This window comes from Hyperolius riggenbachi, chromosome 1 (assembly GCF_040937935.1).
Source record: "Hyperolius riggenbachi isolate aHypRig1 chromosome 1, aHypRig1.pri, whole genome shotgun sequence".
Classification (NCBI taxonomy): Eukaryota; Metazoa; Chordata; class Amphibia; order Anura; family Hyperoliidae; genus Hyperolius; species Hyperolius riggenbachi.
The window spans coordinates 442,633,955-442,652,101 of record NC_090646.1 but is presented as its reverse complement, the minus strand read 5'-3'; the positions used below and the strand labels follow the sequence as shown (position 1 = coordinate 442,652,101).

Genomic DNA, 18,147 nt, shown 5'->3' with positions numbered 1-18,147 from the left:
TATAATCAGAAATGAAATGAGTGTTTAAGTGAAGTAAGAGCGTAAATGCTTAAATTTCATAACTGCTCTTTGTAAAGGTGCACTTAGCAGTTATACATGCTGGAGCTCTTTATTTTAGGCCTTGCAATATCTGATAATGCAGTGGGGCTCTGGACTGGAGCACACCTTCGAGAGCGGCTGAGTCCCGCGTTGAACACGGGGTTCCGATCCATTTCTGCTGCGAGGGCGATGGCAATTACGGAATTTTATTGGAATTGCAGGATTCCGGGGGTTGGGGGGGGGGAGCGTCTTGTACGCTGGAGGATACAATACTTTGCTTCTTCTTTGGTCTGTTTCTTTTTTCCCCTTCTTTATCTAATTCTATGAAATAATTACATTTGATTGGAAAACTTTATGAGACTTTATGCCCAACACCAAGAGCATGGTGATGAAGCCTATCAATATGGTTGGGCTTTCATAAACTGTGGCTAGGCTCTGAGCTAATCAGGAAAAAAAAAATCATAACAATGTTCACTGCAATGCTGGCCATACACTGGTCAATTATTTGTCGATTGATTGACCTAATGATTCTTAGAATCGATTCAAAATAAATGAATCGATCGGACATGAAATCGATTTTCTGTCCATACACTAGGGTCGATTTTTGTTCCATCTTTCCACCTTTAATCGATGGGAGGCTATATTCAACCACAAAATAAGCACACTGATGGATCAGATCGAGTAAAGTTGATCAAATGTATAATTAAAAGCTCTCGATTCTTGTTCCATCGATTGAAATAACTCAACATACTCGATCAATTCATTTTAAGAATTCGATCGAATATCAGCCGATAAGAATCGATTCTACATCAAAATGACAACTCAATTCTTGATCCATTTGATTCATTTATCGGTTATTATAATCGATCGAAGTAAAAAATAGACCAGTGTATGGCCACCTTAAGTCTGGAAGATCCAGCTCTTATTAATATCACAGGACAACAGCAGGCACAAATGTTTTCCAAAGCTCAATGGCAGAGTTTTTTCATGTGTGTTTAAATTTCCTGATTAGCTAATCAAATAAATCACCTTGGAAGGCATACATATGAAATCGGCGCCAGTAGACTTGGGCGCAGGATACAGCCCGTATATGGCTGGTCCTGCTTCTGCACAAGTCCGGGCAGTGTTAATTACTATTCCCCCTCCAGGCCGCCATGGATAGTGGGGGAATGATGTAATTCGGCTTCCAGCTATTGCTAGAGGCTGAATTATTGTGTTTTAAAAGGAACTTCGGCTCCGTCTTTTGACTGAGCCCACGTTACTCACTGAGCGCCGCTATACAAGTGATTCCTATTCTAGTCTATGGTGGCGCCGGCTGCGCCCAAATCTACCTGCGCTGAAAAGCACTGTTTCTCTTGGAAGTACCAGGTCAGGAGCCCCTTTACCAGCCACTTATAGCAGCCTATGTGTCTACAGCACAGACAAACATAAGTGCAGGGTGCGATACGCTTACACAGTTCAGTCTATGCCCCACCCTCTTGCAATCTCAACAGAATGATGACACTGAGTCAATCAGCAGCAGAAGCCTACCCACAGAGCCTGCCATTAACTTCTTCAGCCGGTTTGGGTCACACGGATATTTTAAAAACGGGTGCAGAAGTCATTTTAAACACAGGAAGGGCAACATTTTGGCACTCTGCTTTCTAAGCTATATGATGGTGCAAATTATAGTGTTTAGACCGGTCTATGAAGTTGGGCTTTAAAGCAGAATTAGCATCACTTTATACTTTTTTTTCCCACTCTAGATCTCTGTTTTCACTGCCAATTAATTCATAATGCTTTTAACAGCATATTCTCTAATATTAAAAAGACAACCTGTTTGATTCCTCAGTTCTCAAACTGTAGTCCTATTAGCCATCTTGGTTGACAGGTAATCAACAGCCACCTTCTTCTTCTGGCATGTTATGCTGTAGTAAACGGTTACAAACTGGCAGAATCACAATAAGCTAGAGATAGCAAGGGCTCCCTTACACCATATAATGACATTACTCCCATTATGCATCTGTGTGGTACACTGCAATCCCAGCATTCCCTGCAGTGCACTAATGAATTACTGTATTCTGGACTCCAGCCAGACATGTCATGGTCTTTTTACTATAAAAGGTAAGATGTTACTTGTCCTACTGCCGTCTAATAGTATATGCTTAGTTAAACGGATGGTAAAAAGTCTTTAGTACATGCAATGAAACAGATTATCATAAAAGCTAACAGCATAAACTGACTTCTCACCTGTTTTATGAGCATATAAGTTTTACACATGATATTTTCAATCTTGGCCAGGTCATACGTTGTTACTTTTTGACCCTGCTGCCAAACTCTGTACGCCTCAAGAAGTAGGTTTTTACTGCTCTCTGTATCATCCAGGAGTTTGCGTTTACGACTGGCGCGGTGGGGTATATCCTCCATTTGGTGTGGTGTGTGTTGACCAGAAATCCTGCTTCCTGCAGGCAGATGATGCTTTGAGCTAATGCTAAGGTCTTCTAGAGATAATTCTGTTCCCTCAGGTCCTTTCTCCTTCAAAATCTTAACGGAGTCCTTTCGGTACAGGTCCCCACGTTTCTCGGGGTTGCAAGAATATCCATCATAGTCCATGGCTTCAGAAGCCTGAGGCTTAATTGCCTCTTTCACAATTTTACTTTCTGCAGTTTCCATTGGCTGAGTGGCAGAAACCTGAACTGTCTCTTTACCCCCATTTTCTGGCCCAGCAGCCACTCCTTCTCCCAAAACCAAGGTCTTTCTGGGTGGTACATCCTTCCGGTCCTCTGATGTGGGCCGGCTTGACACGTCTGTTGTCATGGAATTTGTAAGGAAAGAAGTGGGTTCCGAACTCTGGGAATCCTGTTGAAAGATACCCATAGATTAAAAGCAGTTTAGTAAATAAAACAAGTAATAAACGTAACAGTAAAATGAACAGAAACTCTGATCCCTCCTATCGATACGCCCAACACTAACCTTCCTACTGACACGCCTAACACTAACCCTTCTATAAAGTGTAACCGAGAGCCCAATATAGTGTAGTATGTTAAGCATAAATGAAGTAAAGGTTATCGTGAGAAAATTATACTCACAAACATGGGTTACCACACAGGCAACCACTGTATAGGCAGGTGAGGAGATTAGACCTGTCCTCACTCAGGGATAAGAAGTTGCTCTCTGTAGATGCGAAAGGGGGTAGATCACCCCTCCACCAGGGGTGGACACGGTATAGCAGTAGGAGAACAGAGGCGCCAGCAGGATAAAAGTGGATAAAAACTTTAAAATTTGCTGGGAGGAAGTGGCACCTCAGGGCGCTACACCTGCTATTGCTGAAATTCTGTCTTGTCCCCATTTTTATTGCCTGATGAAGCGTGCTGGGCCTGCGAAACGTGTTGCACTGTTTTGGGGTACTAATTAATAAATGTGACTACTATTCAGACAGTCTTTCGTGTCTGCTTTAGGGCTGGTTCAGACGGACGTTTGGAGGCGTTGCGTTTGCTGGCGTCGCGTTCAGCAGCGTTCGTGTGCGTTTGGATGCGGTCGCGTTTTTTCTTCCCCCAGGGGGACATTAGCCGTCGCGGTTAACCTCCCCTGGAAGCTACATGTAGCTTCCAGGGGCTCCTTGAACGCCAGAGAAAATCGGGACCCAAACGCCGCGTTTGTGTAAACGCGCTTGAAAGCTTGGTACAAACGCTCCCATTCACTTGAATGGGAGCGTTTAACACCAAGCCCTGAACGCTGGCTGTAAACGCTCTGCAAACGTTCGTCTGAACCAGCCCTTATGGAGGTAAGTCCACCACTTCCTCCCAGCAAATTTTAAAGTTTTTTTCCACTTTTATCCTGCTGGCGCCTCTGTTCTCCTACTACTAACCCTTCTATGCCTAACACTAACCCTCCTACCAATATGTTTTACACTAACCCTCCTACCATTACCCCCAACACTAACCTTCCTAACACTACGCCTCCTACTGATACGCCTTACACTAACCCTCTGACCCATATGCCTAACACTAACCCTCCGACAAATATAACTGAGCCTCCTAACAATATAACTAACCCTTCTACCGATATGCCTAACACTAACCTTCCTACGGATATGCCTAATGGTAACTCTCCTAACTGATACACTGAACAATAACCTTTCTACCAGTATGCCTAACACTAACCTTCCTACCAATACGCCTAACACTAACCTGCTTACCAATAAACCTAATGTTAACTTTCCTCCTGAACCTGGTGCCCCTTGCCGAACACTTGCCTCTGTTTTGTTGAACACTCACACTAAACTTAAACACTATCGCTTACTGAACACTCGCTGACACATGCTGAAGGCTGTGCACCGCTTGCTAATCACTTACCAAACACTTGTACCTCTTGCAGAACCGGTGCACTGCTTACCCCCACCTCTCCGAAAACTCATGCCAAACAAATGTATTATTGCAGTCTATGGTACTGCCGAAATATGCCCCAAGCCATCATGCCTAATCTGCAGCATTTACCAGCATGCGAGAGGAGCAGGAAAGTGCTGCCTATCTAACTAATGGCTTGCCATCCAGATCACACTGCGGTGAGAATCAGGACAGCATGCAGCAGCCAGAACCCTATAGCTGTGCACAGCTTAGCGATGTGGGCTGCAGCTACACAGCAGAACAGTATAATATAAGAGAAAAATAAAAAATATATACAAACAAAATCTATATACAACAGTAAAATAAGAGCAGTAGGGGGCAATGCTTTACTGATACTACCGTATATCTAGCAAATAAATAAAAGCAGCTGAGACTAAAGGCCCATACACACGTCGGATTTTTGCGAACGACCCGTCGTTTGAATGCTCTGTCGTTCGCACGTCAAATCCGGCGTGTGTACAGACTATCGTTCGGGTGATAAGACTGGTTTTCAGCGATCCGCCGGGCGGATCGCTGAAAACCAGTCTTATCACCCGAATGATAGTCTGTACACACACCGGATTTGACGTGCGAACGACGGAACGTTCAAACGACGGGTCGTTCGCAAAAATCCGACGTGTGTATGGGCCTTAAGCCTTTGGTATTATACTGTATGTAATAGTTAAACAAAATCAGTATAGTCAATGCCTTATTAAAGCTATGGTATGTACAAGAGTAACTCATCTACAGGGATATAAATTGGCAGAAGCTGATGGTCCTGGCCATTAATATATGAATTGACTCAACACAATCGGATCTAATGAAGTGGTGCAATGTGGATCAAAGAAGACCACTTTGTTGTTGAGAAGTTATTTTGATAAGATTCAGTGGCTGCCTTGTAAATATTATTGTTCCAATAGTTTCTCACTGGATTACACTGACAGCTTCATCATTTGCTGAATTCAAACTTTTCCATGTATTGTCCATTTCTGTTTGACCTGAATATGTGCCAGCACTCCATTTTGATCTGCATGGGTTTATGAGGTTCATGGATCATGATTAACAAGGCTCTATTAACTGCATGCTTGTTACAGGTCTGTGACTATTGAAGCCAAAGGATAAGTGTGACAGCCAAGCAATTTGTTATTAAAACTAAGTAAAGACAGATACCCTTCACATTCCCCTCAGTCACCGTCCCCTTTAACGCATCCTGCCAAGTACAAACAACAGCACACTGTGAATAGAATTTTTCTGGCACGGCATGTTCATTTGCTGTGCTTATAAGAATCTTGCTTGACTAGATCTTTCCCAGCCTGCTGCATGGTTGGTTCGTTATCAGTGATCTCAAGTAATTGAGCGTATGAAACAGTGAGGGAATTCATATGCAGGATGAGAGAGAATTTCACAGATGATGTTTCTCATAAAATAGCTATATGTGAGACAGGCATTATATATCAGGCTTCAGTAACTGAGACTGACTTAGTGTATAATGTCTACAATTGGTCCTCTTTCACAGAGGATGCTGAAGTGATGAATTCAGCTGCTCCTGTGTACAAGCCAGAAGCTTGCTAGTGCTCGAATTGGGCAAGGGGGAGGCGGCCAATGCACAAGGTCAGATCTAAGTGTGGTCATGCAACATGATAGATATTTTTGCTGCCTGGTAACCACATCATGTGTCGAACGCTAACTCACATGGGAATACAAACCCTGTCATTTTGCTGCATGAAATTGCGTCTGCAAGGGGCTTGCTCACAGGCCAGCAGATGAATCTGAAGAGGCCTTAAAGGACACCTGAACTGAGAGGGCTATGGAGGCTGCCATATTTATTTCCTTTTAAACAATACCAATTGCCTGGCATCCTACAGATCTTTTTGACTGCAGTAGTATCTGAATCCCACCCTTAAAATAAGCATGCAGCTAATCCAGTCTGACTTAAGTCAGAGCACCTGATCTGCATGCTTGTTCACAGGGTCTATGGATGAGTATTAGAGGAAGAGGATCAGCAGGACAGCCAGGCATTTTGCATTGTTGAAAAGGAAATAAATATGTCAGCCTCCATATCCCTCTCAGTTTAGATGTACTTGAGGTCCCGATGGCTTTATGACAAGCATATAAAAAAAACCCTTCTTTATTGGGTGTACTTTGTGACTTCAAGACTACCATTTCTTATTCTTTTCTCAAATTTTACTTATTCAAAGCACACATGCTCAGTTATATGTCACAAGGCACCTATTATGAACTATATATATATATATATATATATATATATATATATATATATAGTGCAACTGATATGCCCTTCCTACTTACGGTGATCTACTCTGCCCAGCACGGGACGCATGCCGCTGTTGAATTGTTTAGTTGTAATTAAAGGACAACTCCAGCGAAAAAAGTAAGCAAATCTGACAGAACCGACAGGTCTCTCTATGGGGGATTCTCATGGATTTCTTTGTTTTCAAAAGCATTTCCTGAATGCTAATTTAAAGCGGATCCGAGATGAAAAACTAACTATAACAAGTAATTTGTCTAAATATCTTATCTAAAGTTTAGATAGTTTACAAAGTAAATCTAGCTGCAAACAGCTTTAATAGAAAATGATTATTTCTTCCTGTGATACAATGACAGCAGCCATGTTGTTTGTATACATTACACAGAGGCAGGCTTATCTGTATCTTACCTGTGAAAAAAACATAATCCCCCCTCCTCCTCCTCCCCTATGCCTCTGAAATCAATGGCTAGTAACACCTCCTCCTCCTCCTGCTCAGACTGAGCTCCCATGAGCCCTTCCTACTGCCAAGGCTCTCTGAAAACCTGTGGGCGTGGATTATTTAGTTTATAGGGAATTAGAGTATTAAAACAAAAACAAAAAAGTATTTGGCTTGAGGAATGCCCTATAAACAATAGAAAAGGAACACAATTATGCAATGAGTAAAAGTTCACCTCGGATCCACTTTAACTGCCAAAGTAGTAAGAGCCAGCCATGATACCGTATGTACTCGAGTATAAGCCGAGTTTTTGGGACAAAAAAAAGTCCCAAAAGTGGGTGTCTCGGCTTACACTTGCGTCATATTTCTAAGGAGTGGTGATGCTGTATGTGAAGCTATAAATAAATGATCTCTAGTCCCCGGCATGTGGACTCCAAACCCCACCGCCAGAACGGTATATGTTGAACAGTGTTTGCCTGCATTTTCTGCCGGTATTTGACCCCCCCCATCCCCTGCAGTGGTATGCCCGTGGTATGCATACCTCCAAAGTTGAGTTGCCGATATGAGATCATGTGAACCTGAGAGCGGCAGCGGCATTAGCCCCACAGCGAGACCGCCAGCTCAACCCCGGATGGTGTAAGTAACACAGCGGGAGAGATCGGAGTCCGCGTATCATATGCTGATGCCGGCCAAATTCAGGGAATGAGTGTCGCGCAGGTTGCTAATCAACGCGGCAGCTGGAAATGGAATAGCGGGGGACTAAAGGGTAGTTTACTGGGCAATAAGAACTCGGCCCCTGGCATCTGTAGAGCTGCGCAGAGTGAGAGCATTCACTCACTGGTGCCCTAGGTTTCCTCTTCAGCTTCCTTCTTCACACGTAATGTGAAGAGACACTGGAGTGCGTTATAGAAATGAGACTGAAAGAGAAGCTGAAGAGGAATCATTGCGGCGGGAACCAGTGAGTGAATGCTCTCACTCTGTGCCGCTCAACAGATGCCGGGGGCTATTCCATTTCCAGCACCTGCGTTGCTTAGCAACCTGCGCGACACTCATTCCCTGCATTCGGCCAGCAGCAGCATATGATACGCAGACTCCGCTCTCTTGCTGTTACTTACACCTATGGTTGAGCTGGCGGTCTCGCTGTGGGGCTAATGCTGCTGCTGCCGCTCTCAGGTTCACATGACCTCATACCGGCGAGTCAACACAGAAGTATCCACGGCTGCTGTCATCCAGAGAGCCCAGTCCCTGGCTGCCACAAGGGTGACATGCTTACACAGGCTTGGCTCTCTTGTTAGATACACCATATCCAGGTGAGACCTGTCCTTGGTAGGACAGGGCTTTCTTAGGTCAACTAGACTCAGAGCCTTTTTGTTTTTACTCATTTCAGACGTTTTCATAGCTGCCTACAACTAAAACTGCCCAATTGCTCCTCCTGGGGGAATATTCTTAATTCCCACTTAGTGATCAGAGAACCCTCAAAGGTCCTCAGTGGGTGCCATTTTCCTACCCCCGGCATATACATGGGTCAATCATTTTGTCCTGGTTTTAAATGTAAAAATTGGGGGGTCGGCTTATACTCGGATCTGCTTATACTCGAGTATATACGGTACTCTCTTTCACAGTATTCTGTCAGACTTAGCAAATGCCTTTTAGGAAATGCTTTTGAAAATGAAAGAAAACCATGAGAATCCCCCATGAGGAGATGGTCTAGTCCAAAACCTTTCGGTTCTGTCAGATTTGAACTACTTACCTTTTTTGTTACTGGAGTGGTCCTTTAACTACCAGATCACAGGGTGTTTTTGTCCTCCTGGAGCAGAAGGATCTGTAACTATTTCTGTGGTTCAAAATTCTATTCTATCTAGTGGTATACTCATAGCATAGAAAAATATATACAGTATATACTCACGGAACATCATGATGGAAAAGACTATATTAAGGGCATTGTAGGGACAAAAGCAAAAAAATGAATTTAAACACAATGGGAAATGCTTCTAGAGTAAATGAAAAATGAGCATTTTCAAGAGCAGCTGAAGGAGGCAAATTCACCACCTGTCAGCTGCACCATTTCCCCGGCTGGGCACCTGCTATTGCTTAGTACAGACGGAGGACAGGTGCCCCCCTCATGGAGCTGCATCTGAGCACAACGGGTGCTGTCCTCAGATGCGACATGAAACTTTTTTGGCCGCCAGGTAACACTGTGTGTCAAACATGACATGTGCAGTATTACCAAATGCTACATGGAATTGCAGCAGAATGGTGTTTGTTGTGTGACAGCCTGAACTGCCCGACAAGTATGCAGTTCAGCCTCCCATGGAAAAGAGGCCTAAGTGATGATGGAGCCCTGCACTGTTGCTAGAACTATTTCCTATAATTTTAGCTGCATGAGTCTGATATTCCAACTTCTGCCTACAGTAGACTGAAAATATTAACGTGAACTGAGCAGCATTTTTAGTCCCCAGGGCATCTCAATAACACATTAAAAATGTATGCTAACAATGTGGCACATTACTTAAAAAAATCCATTCTACCTCTTCTTTTTACATTTAAACATTTGTTATAGGCTTTCATTGCCCTACTTCTAAGGCCTTCCGTCCCCAGAAAGAGCAGGCAAATGAGGACTGCTGTAATTAGCAGTAGCAATAAGCAAATAAAAGCTTTTATTAGCAGGGGGGAGATAGGACACTGAACTTCAAGCAGTTTAGAGAAGTCACACTTGATTACATTCACACGTTACCCTGGATAAATAAGGGCAGAGGGAAGGGGAGGAAGAAAATGGCAGCTCTTACAGCTATTAGAAACCAGAACAAACTGCAGAAAAAAAGCTGCTTGGATCGCTTTAAAGGTTGCAGTTCTATTACCCTGTGAGGCATGTAAGCGCCGAAAAGGCCAGTCTTCTTAGCTGGTGGATTTTTAAATGAAGAGCTGCAGTCAGTCTTTACAGGATACAGCTTTAATAAAATGGATTTAAAAAAACAGTCATTGCAAAAAGATGTTATTCTATCCGGTGAATGGTGAAGTCTACATATAAACAATACTCATATGACACTGCATTGGAATAACTAAGTAAAGTGTACTCTGATGAGAAAGAACAAAAGAATGCAGAAAGACCTGATGACAAGTGCACAGTTTCTTTCTTACCCCAGTCAGGTCCCCCAGTGTGTCCTCCAACACTTTTACGGTGAGAATGAAAGCTTTCTCTGCCAGAACCTGCCGCTCCACATCCCGTAAATACTTCCTGCAAAAGTGGGGACAAGGTTACTGATTATCAGGCATGTGCTTCCTGGAGACAAGAGAGGACACAAAGCATGCAAACTGAGATAGCGCACCTGTGGGAATAAAGGTAGCAGCCAGCGCTGTCACACTGGAGAGAAAAGTCCCACTAATTCTATTAAGTCAATTGTTGGTATGATGCATGCTGCCACTTATAGGGGATACTCACTTTTATAATGGATTCTTAAGTGCTCTGGTTTCCTATATCAGATATGGAGTTTCCAGATTGTCAAATCATCAGTCTAGACAAGTGCTGCTCAACCTTCATTAAGCTGGAACTCCAGGCTGGCAATATACTTAAGAGGGCTGTTAAGCATTAGTAAATGAGGCAGTCAATGTGAGGGTTTCTATCCCTGATGCAAAATGCACAGCACACTGACATCTTATGGTGCATATAATGTCTGTGTTTGTATGACCAAAGAGTTTCAATATACTTGGCTCAGACTGCTCATCTCACATGATAAGTGCCTTATACCTGGGAATACCCTAAAGCTATGAACACTAGGCCTCAATTCACCAAGCTTTATCAAACAGTTTATCAAACGTTTGATAATTTACCTCATGGGTAAAATCTAATTTTGAATTCACTAAGGTGTTATATATTTATCGAATGTTTTATCAATAAAACGTTCAATCCTCTATAATAATCCCCTACTGTCGCTGCGTCCAGCAGCTGTCCCTGAGTCCCTGTTATTTTGTTACTGCGCATGTGCGCAGTAACGGACAGCTGGAGGGACCAGGGAGCGAGGTGGGTGGGCGGGCAGTTGCCACAGTTGCCATTTTAAAAGCAGTAAAACCTTATTTCATGCTGTCTCTCAGGCATGGTGCACACCGAGCGGTTTTTGAAGCGATCCGCAAACCGCTTTCGCCTGTGAAAATGCTTGGCTAATGTATCTCAATAGGATGGTGCACACCAGCGGTTTGAGGTTTTTAGCAAACCGCAAACATGGGTCCTGCAGCACTTTTGCAGTTTGCAGAAGCATTTCTGCCTGAATGTAAAACATAGGACAAGCTGAAACCGTTTTGGAAAAAGCTGTTTTCCAGGCGTTTTTGTTACAGAAGCTGTTCAGTAACAGCTTTTACTGTAACAATATTTGTAATCTGCTACACAAAAACGCTCCCAAAACGCTAGGCATATTTAGAAAACGTCTCTAAACATGCCTAGAATCGCTTCAGAAAACAAGACTGTTTTGGACCCAGTGGGTCAGAGATCTCAGAGAAGCTATTTTGCACAGATAACAACTGAAGTTTTCTAACTTTTCCTGTGCTGGAAAATAATATGAGACTCTTGTCTACTAATGTTCTATTTCTTAGGTGTACTACACATACAATTCATGATATCATAAGTTTATTTTCGCTTCAGTAGCAATTCAGCAGATATGAAGGTGTTTTCCAGCACTTGTAGTCTCCCTATCAGTGATGTGCATTTGGTAAATCCTCAGCTGATTGCTGTAGTGAACTGCAGCATGACACTTCCACCTCCTCCTCTCCATGGGACACAATGGTTTGCTCAACAGAGTCTAGCAGCACATATTGACACTGATTTTGAGTAAATGGTCATCTGAAGGGTTTACAAAAGGCCATTTCAGGAAACATTTATCCTACGTGTCTGTGGTGTCTTAAAGCACACCTGACCTGAGGCAAAGTTACCTCAGGTCAGCACAGAGGTATGTTTATGCTGGATGCTTATTCTCCTTGCTCCCTCTGGGGCCCCCGTAATCACTCCTTAAAAATGTAGACTTTTGGTAAAAGGCAAATTTATAGACAAGAAAAGGCAGACTTGCTGAGATGTTCCCTCCTATTTCCTCCTCTAAGGGGAGTGAATGGGGTGAGGAAGTGGAAAGAATAGTAGGGAACATGGCAGCAAGCCCACCTCTTCCTGTCTGATAACATGACTTCAGCTAAAAGTCATATTTTTCAAGCAGTGATAACAGAGACTGCGGAGAATGAGACGAAGAACAGACAATGCACAGAGGTATGTGGACCCAGCATGACCATACCTCTGTGGTTACTTAGGTAGCTTTGCCTATGGTCAGGTGTGCTTTAATTAGAGACTATGTAAATTTACCACTGATACTGATCACTATTCTATTTTATTCAGCTTGGAAAACTTTTAGCATGAAATTGGTTTATGGCCGCTGTGTTAAAAAAAAAAAAAAAAAAAAAAAAAAAAAATCGCTCAAAAACGTAATGTTCTTTGAAAACCACACCTCATTTTGCAGGGAAATTCCACTTCTATTGAAAAAAGCACAGGCAAGTCTCCTCTATACACTGCTAAGAATAACAACACATATTTTGGCTTGTTTTCATGCACTGTAAAGCACAGCAAATCCATACTGCTCCTAGCACACGCACAAACATTCACACAATTTACATGAAACAAGATGAGAATGAAAAGCTACTACCAAAGAGAAAAAAATAATAAAGCCATGGCTCTTATTCAATTCATTTTTTTCCTCAAGTTTTCTCCTAGGAGATCATTTTCATCTTCTGTTTGAAATACCTTTTCTGCACTCTGCAAATGAACAAAAAAAACAAACAAACAAAAAAAAACAAAACAACAAAAAGTACTGTCAAAATTATTCTAAGCATTTTCTTGCTTACTGGTGGCTTAAAATACATTTTATTGATAAGGTGTGAAAATACCACCAAGGGGGAAAAAAACCGTAGGAGAAAAAGTGACTTGAATAAGGGCCATATGCAACACGCAGATTATTGACGATTTATATAGCGCTATCATCTTCCGTGGCGCCAGACAATATAAGAAACCAACAAGGGTAAATTATATACAGACATTGCTATACATGATAATGCAGACACTGGTACATAATATAGATGTGGTAGAGAATATAATAAGTTACAGTGACAATTGCACGGTGATTAGGAAAACACCGCATTTTGCAAGACAAAAAAGGGAGCGAGATACATACAGACATGAGCAATGGGTTCTCCAACACCTTCTTAATGGCCTGGAACTCATGAATCCAGGCAAATAGAGATTGCCCTTCATTGTAGCCACTCAGCCTTTCTCCTTCTGAAATTAACTGAGGCCCCACCCAGCCAAACAAGACTTGCTATTTAGTCTGTGATGGCCAGCAGGGGCATAACAATAGACCCTGCATGGGATGCAGCCGCAGGGGGGCCCAGAAGCCACAGGGGGCTCCGTGGAGGGAGAAGTTTATTTTATCTGTCCTGAGAGACTGACAACTAAGGTCACAGAGAGAAAAAAACTTTCTGCTCTATGCACAATTGTTCTAATCACTGCATCTACTCAGCCACTGATAAGGAATAATACAAAGATTTGCGGACAAAGATTTGTAAACAGTCCCTAGCCCGTGTTCAGCAGGGTCTTATGTACAGCGCTACTCTACTGGGGGCCTCTCTACTCCTCTCCAAGTGCTGTGTACTGTAGTGATGCTTGAGGGGTATGGGCACAGAGAGAAAAAGCTTTCTGCTCTCTGCATAACTGCTCTAATGACAGCATCTGCTCAGCCACTGATAAGGAATCATACAAAGTTTTGTAGACAAAGATTTACAGACCGTCCCTATTCAGTGTGCAGCAGGCTCTTGTGTACAGCCCCCAGCCCCCAACCTCTCTACACCTCCCCAAGTGCTCTGCACTGTAGTGATACTGGAGGAGTCTGCAGAGCCAGTTCTGCTCCATCAGAGGAGGACAGAGTGAGTGTAATAAGCCGAGGCGGGGAGCACACTCGTCTGTCGGTTGTCTGTATGCGTTTTCTGCACACCATGTATGTCTGTATGTGTGAAAACATGCATGTTTTATCACAGAAACTAATGTAATTGATAGAGTAAATGTGTGCAGTGCTTCACTGCTGTCTGTTTTGATCTGCATGGGGAAAACACATTCAAGTGTGCACCAGCCAGTTGATTAACATCGGTTTTCAGTTTTCCTGTGCAGAAAGCGAGGGGGGGGAGAGGCCCCTCCAAAGTCTCGCAGGGGGTCCAGTGATTTCTATTTATGCCCCTGATGACCAGTCTCACAAATTAATCAGAGGGATGATTGGGTGGAGCAGACTGTAAAAGAGGTGAGAGAACGAATGACCATCATACTTGTATGTGGGTGATGATGAATTCAGATTTCATGGGTAGCTTATGTGAAAATGCATACAGGCACATCTTGGTTACCACTACAACAGTGTAACAGGCAGGATTGGTTTCTAAAACAAAGCAAACCCTTCCAAGCTGAAGGCAGAAGAAAGTGATAGTATTTTTAAACTCATGACAGGCCAATGAATGGGAAACTGGCTTTATTGTGAGCAGGGCCGGTTTAAGCAACAATGGGGCCCCAGGGTAAAATAAACCTGGGGGGGGGGGGGGGCAACAGATACCCTGGAACAAAAATCATCATTAACCACTTGAGGACCTAGGGCTTTCTACCCCTTAAGGACCGGCCACTTTTTTTCCATTCAGACCACTGCAGCTTTCACGGTTTATTGCTCGCTCATACAACCTACCACCTAAATGAATTTTGGCTCCTTTTCTTGTCACTAATAAAGCTTTCTTTTGGTGCTATTTAATTGCTCCTGCGATTTTTACTTTTTATTATATTCAGCAAAAAAGACATGAATTTTGGCAAAAAAATGATTTTTTTAACTTTCTGTGCTGACAGTTTTCAAATAAAGTAAAATTTCTGTATACATGCAGCGCGAAAAATGTGGACAAACATGTTTTTGATTAAAAAAAACCCATTCAGCGTATATTTATTGGTTGGGGTAAAAGTTATAGCGTTTACAAACTATGGTGCAAAAAGTGAATTTTCCCATTTTCAAGCATCTCTGACTTTTCTGACCCCCTGTCATGTTTCATGAGGGGCTAGAATTCCAGGATAGTATAAATACCCCCCAAATTACCCCATTTTGGAAAGAAGACATCCCAAAGTATTCACTGAGAGGCATAGTGAGTTCATAGAAGATATTAATTTTTGTCACAAGTAAGCGGAAAATGACACTTTGTGACACGAAAAAAAAAAAAAAAAAAGTTTCCATTTCTTCTAACTTGCACCAAAAAAAAATGAAATCTGCCACGGACTCACCATGCCCCTCTCTGAATACCTTGAAGGGTCTACTTTCCAAAATGGGGTCATTTGTGGGGTGTGTTTACTGTCCTGACATTTTGGGGGGTGCTAAATTGTAAGCACCCCTGTAAAGCCTAAAGGTGCTCATTGGACTTTGGACCCCTTAGCGCAGTTAGGCTGCAAAAAAGTGCCACATATGTGGTATTGCCGTACTCAGGAGAAGTAGTATAATGTGTTTTGGGGTGTATTTTTACACATACCCATGCTGGGTGGGAGAAATATCTCTGTAAATGACAATTTGTTAATTTTTTTTTACACACAATTGTCCATTTACAGAGTTATTTCTCCCACCCAGCATGGGTATGTGTAAAAATACACCCCAAAACACATTGTACTACTTCTCCTGAGTACGGCGATACCACATGTGTGGCACTTTTTTGCACCCTAACTGCGCTAAAGGGCCCAAAGTCCAATGAGTACCTTTAGGATTTCACAGGTCATTTTGCGGAATTTGATTTCCAGACTACTCCTCACGGTTTAGGGCCCCTAAAATGCCAGGGCAGTATAGGAACCCCACAAATGACCCCATTTTAGAAAGAAGACACCCCAAGGTATTCCGTTAGGAGTATGGTGAGTTCATAGAAGATTTTATTTTTTGTCAAAAGTTAGCGGAAAATTGATTTGTATTGTTTTTTTCACAAAGTGTCATTTTCCGCTAACTTGTGACAAAAAATAAAATCTTCTATGAACTCACCATACTCCTAACGGAATACCTTGGGGTGTCTTCTTTCTAAAATGGGGTCATTTGTGGGGTTCCTATACTGCCCTGGCATTTTAGGGGCCCTAAACCGTGAGGAGTAGTCTGGAAATCAAATTCCGCAAAATGACCTGTGAAAGCCTAAAGGTGCTCATTGGACTTTGGGCCCTTTAGCGCAGTTAGGGTGCAAAAAAGTGCCACACATGTGGTATCGCCGTACTCAGGAGAAGTAGTACAATGTGTTTTGGGGTGTATTTTTACACATACCCATGCTGGGTGGGAGAAATATCTCTGTAAATGGACAATTGTGTGTAAAAAAATCAAAAGATTGTCATTTGCAGAGGTATTTCTCCCACCCAGCATGGGTATGTGTAAAAATACACCCCAAAACACATTGTACTACTTCTCCCGAGTACGGCAATACCACATGTGTGGCACTTTTTTGCACCCTAACTGCGCTAAAGGGCCCAAAGTCCAATGAGCACCTTTAGGCTTTCACAGGTCATTTTGCGGAATTTGATTTCCAGACTACTCCTCACGGTTTAGGGCCCCTAAAATGCCAGGGCAGTATAGGAACCCCACAAATGACCCCATTTTAGAAAGAAGACACCCCAAGGTATTCCGTTAGGAGTATGGTGAGTTCATAGAAGATTTTATTTTTTGTCACAAGTTAGCGGAAAATGACACTTTGTGAAAAAAACAATACAAATCAATTTTCCGCTAACTTTTGACAAAAAATAAAATCTTCTATGAACTCACCATACTCCTAACGGAATACCTTGGGGTGTCTTCTTTCTAAAATGGGGTCATTTGTGGGGTTCCTATACTGCCCTGGCATTTTAGGGGCCCTAAACCGTGAGGAGGAGTCTGGAAATCAAATTCCGCAAAATGACCTGTGAAATCCTAAAGGTACTCATTGGACTTTGGGCCCTTTAGCGCAGTTAGGGTGCAAAAAAGTGCCACACATGTGGTATCGCCGTACTCGGGAGAAGTAGTACAATGTGTTTTGGGGTGTATTTTTACACATACCCATGCTGGGTGGGAGAAATAACTCTGTAAATGGACAATTGTGTGTAAAAAAATCAAAAGATTGTCATTTGCAGAGGTATTTCTCCCACCCAGCATGGGTATGTGTAAAAATACACCCCAAAACACATTGTACTACTTCTCCCGAGTACGGCAATACCACATGTGTGGCACTTTTTTGCACCCTAACTGCGCTAAAGGGCCCAAAGTCCAATGAGCACCTTTAGGCTTTCACAGGTCATTTTGCGGAATTTGATTTCCAGACTACTCCTCACGGTTTAGGGCCCCTAAAATGCCAGGGCAGTATAGGAACCCCACAAATGACCCCATTTTAGAAAGAAGACACCCCAAGGTATTCCGTTAGGAGTATGGTGAGTTCATAGAAGATTTTATTTTTTGTCAAAAGTTAGCGGAAAATTGATTTGTATTGTTTTTTTCACAAAGTGTCATTTTCCGCTAACTTGTGACAAAAAATAAAATCTTCTATGAACTCACCATACTCCTAACGGAATACCTTGGGGTGTCTTCTTTCTAAAATGGGGTCATTTGTGGGGTTCCTATACTGCCCTAGCATTTTAGGGGCCCTAAACCGTGAGGAGGAGTCTGGAAATCAAATTCCGCAAAATGACCTGTGAAATCCTAAAGGTACTCATTGGACTTTGGGCCCTTTAGCGCAGTTAGGGTGCAAAAAAGTGCCACACATGTGGTATCGCCGTACTCGGGAGAAGTAGTACAATGTGTTTTGGGGTGTATTTTTACACATACCCATGCTGGGTGGGAGAAATAACTCTGTAAATGGACAATTGTGTGTAAAAAAATCAAAAGATTGTCATTTGCAGAGGTATTTCTCCCACCCAGCATGGGTATGTGTAAAAATACACCCCAAAACACATTGTACTACTTCTCCCGAGTACGGCGATACCACATGTGTGGCACCTTTTTGCACCCTAA

At 42.7% G+C, this 18,147-nt stretch overlaps 1 protein-coding gene across 1 annotated transcript in view; it reads right to left on the bottom strand.

The window, feature by feature from the left end:
* Positions 1–18,147, bottom strand: part of CABIN1 (calcineurin binding protein 1) — a 306,607-nt gene that overhangs the window by 34,368 nt on the left and 254,092 nt on the right. The window contains 2 exon segments of the mRNA XM_068238192.1: positions 2,269–2,877; positions 10,247–10,343. Coding sequence (XP_068094293.1) covers positions 2,269–2,877; positions 10,247–10,343 — 706 coding nt within the window.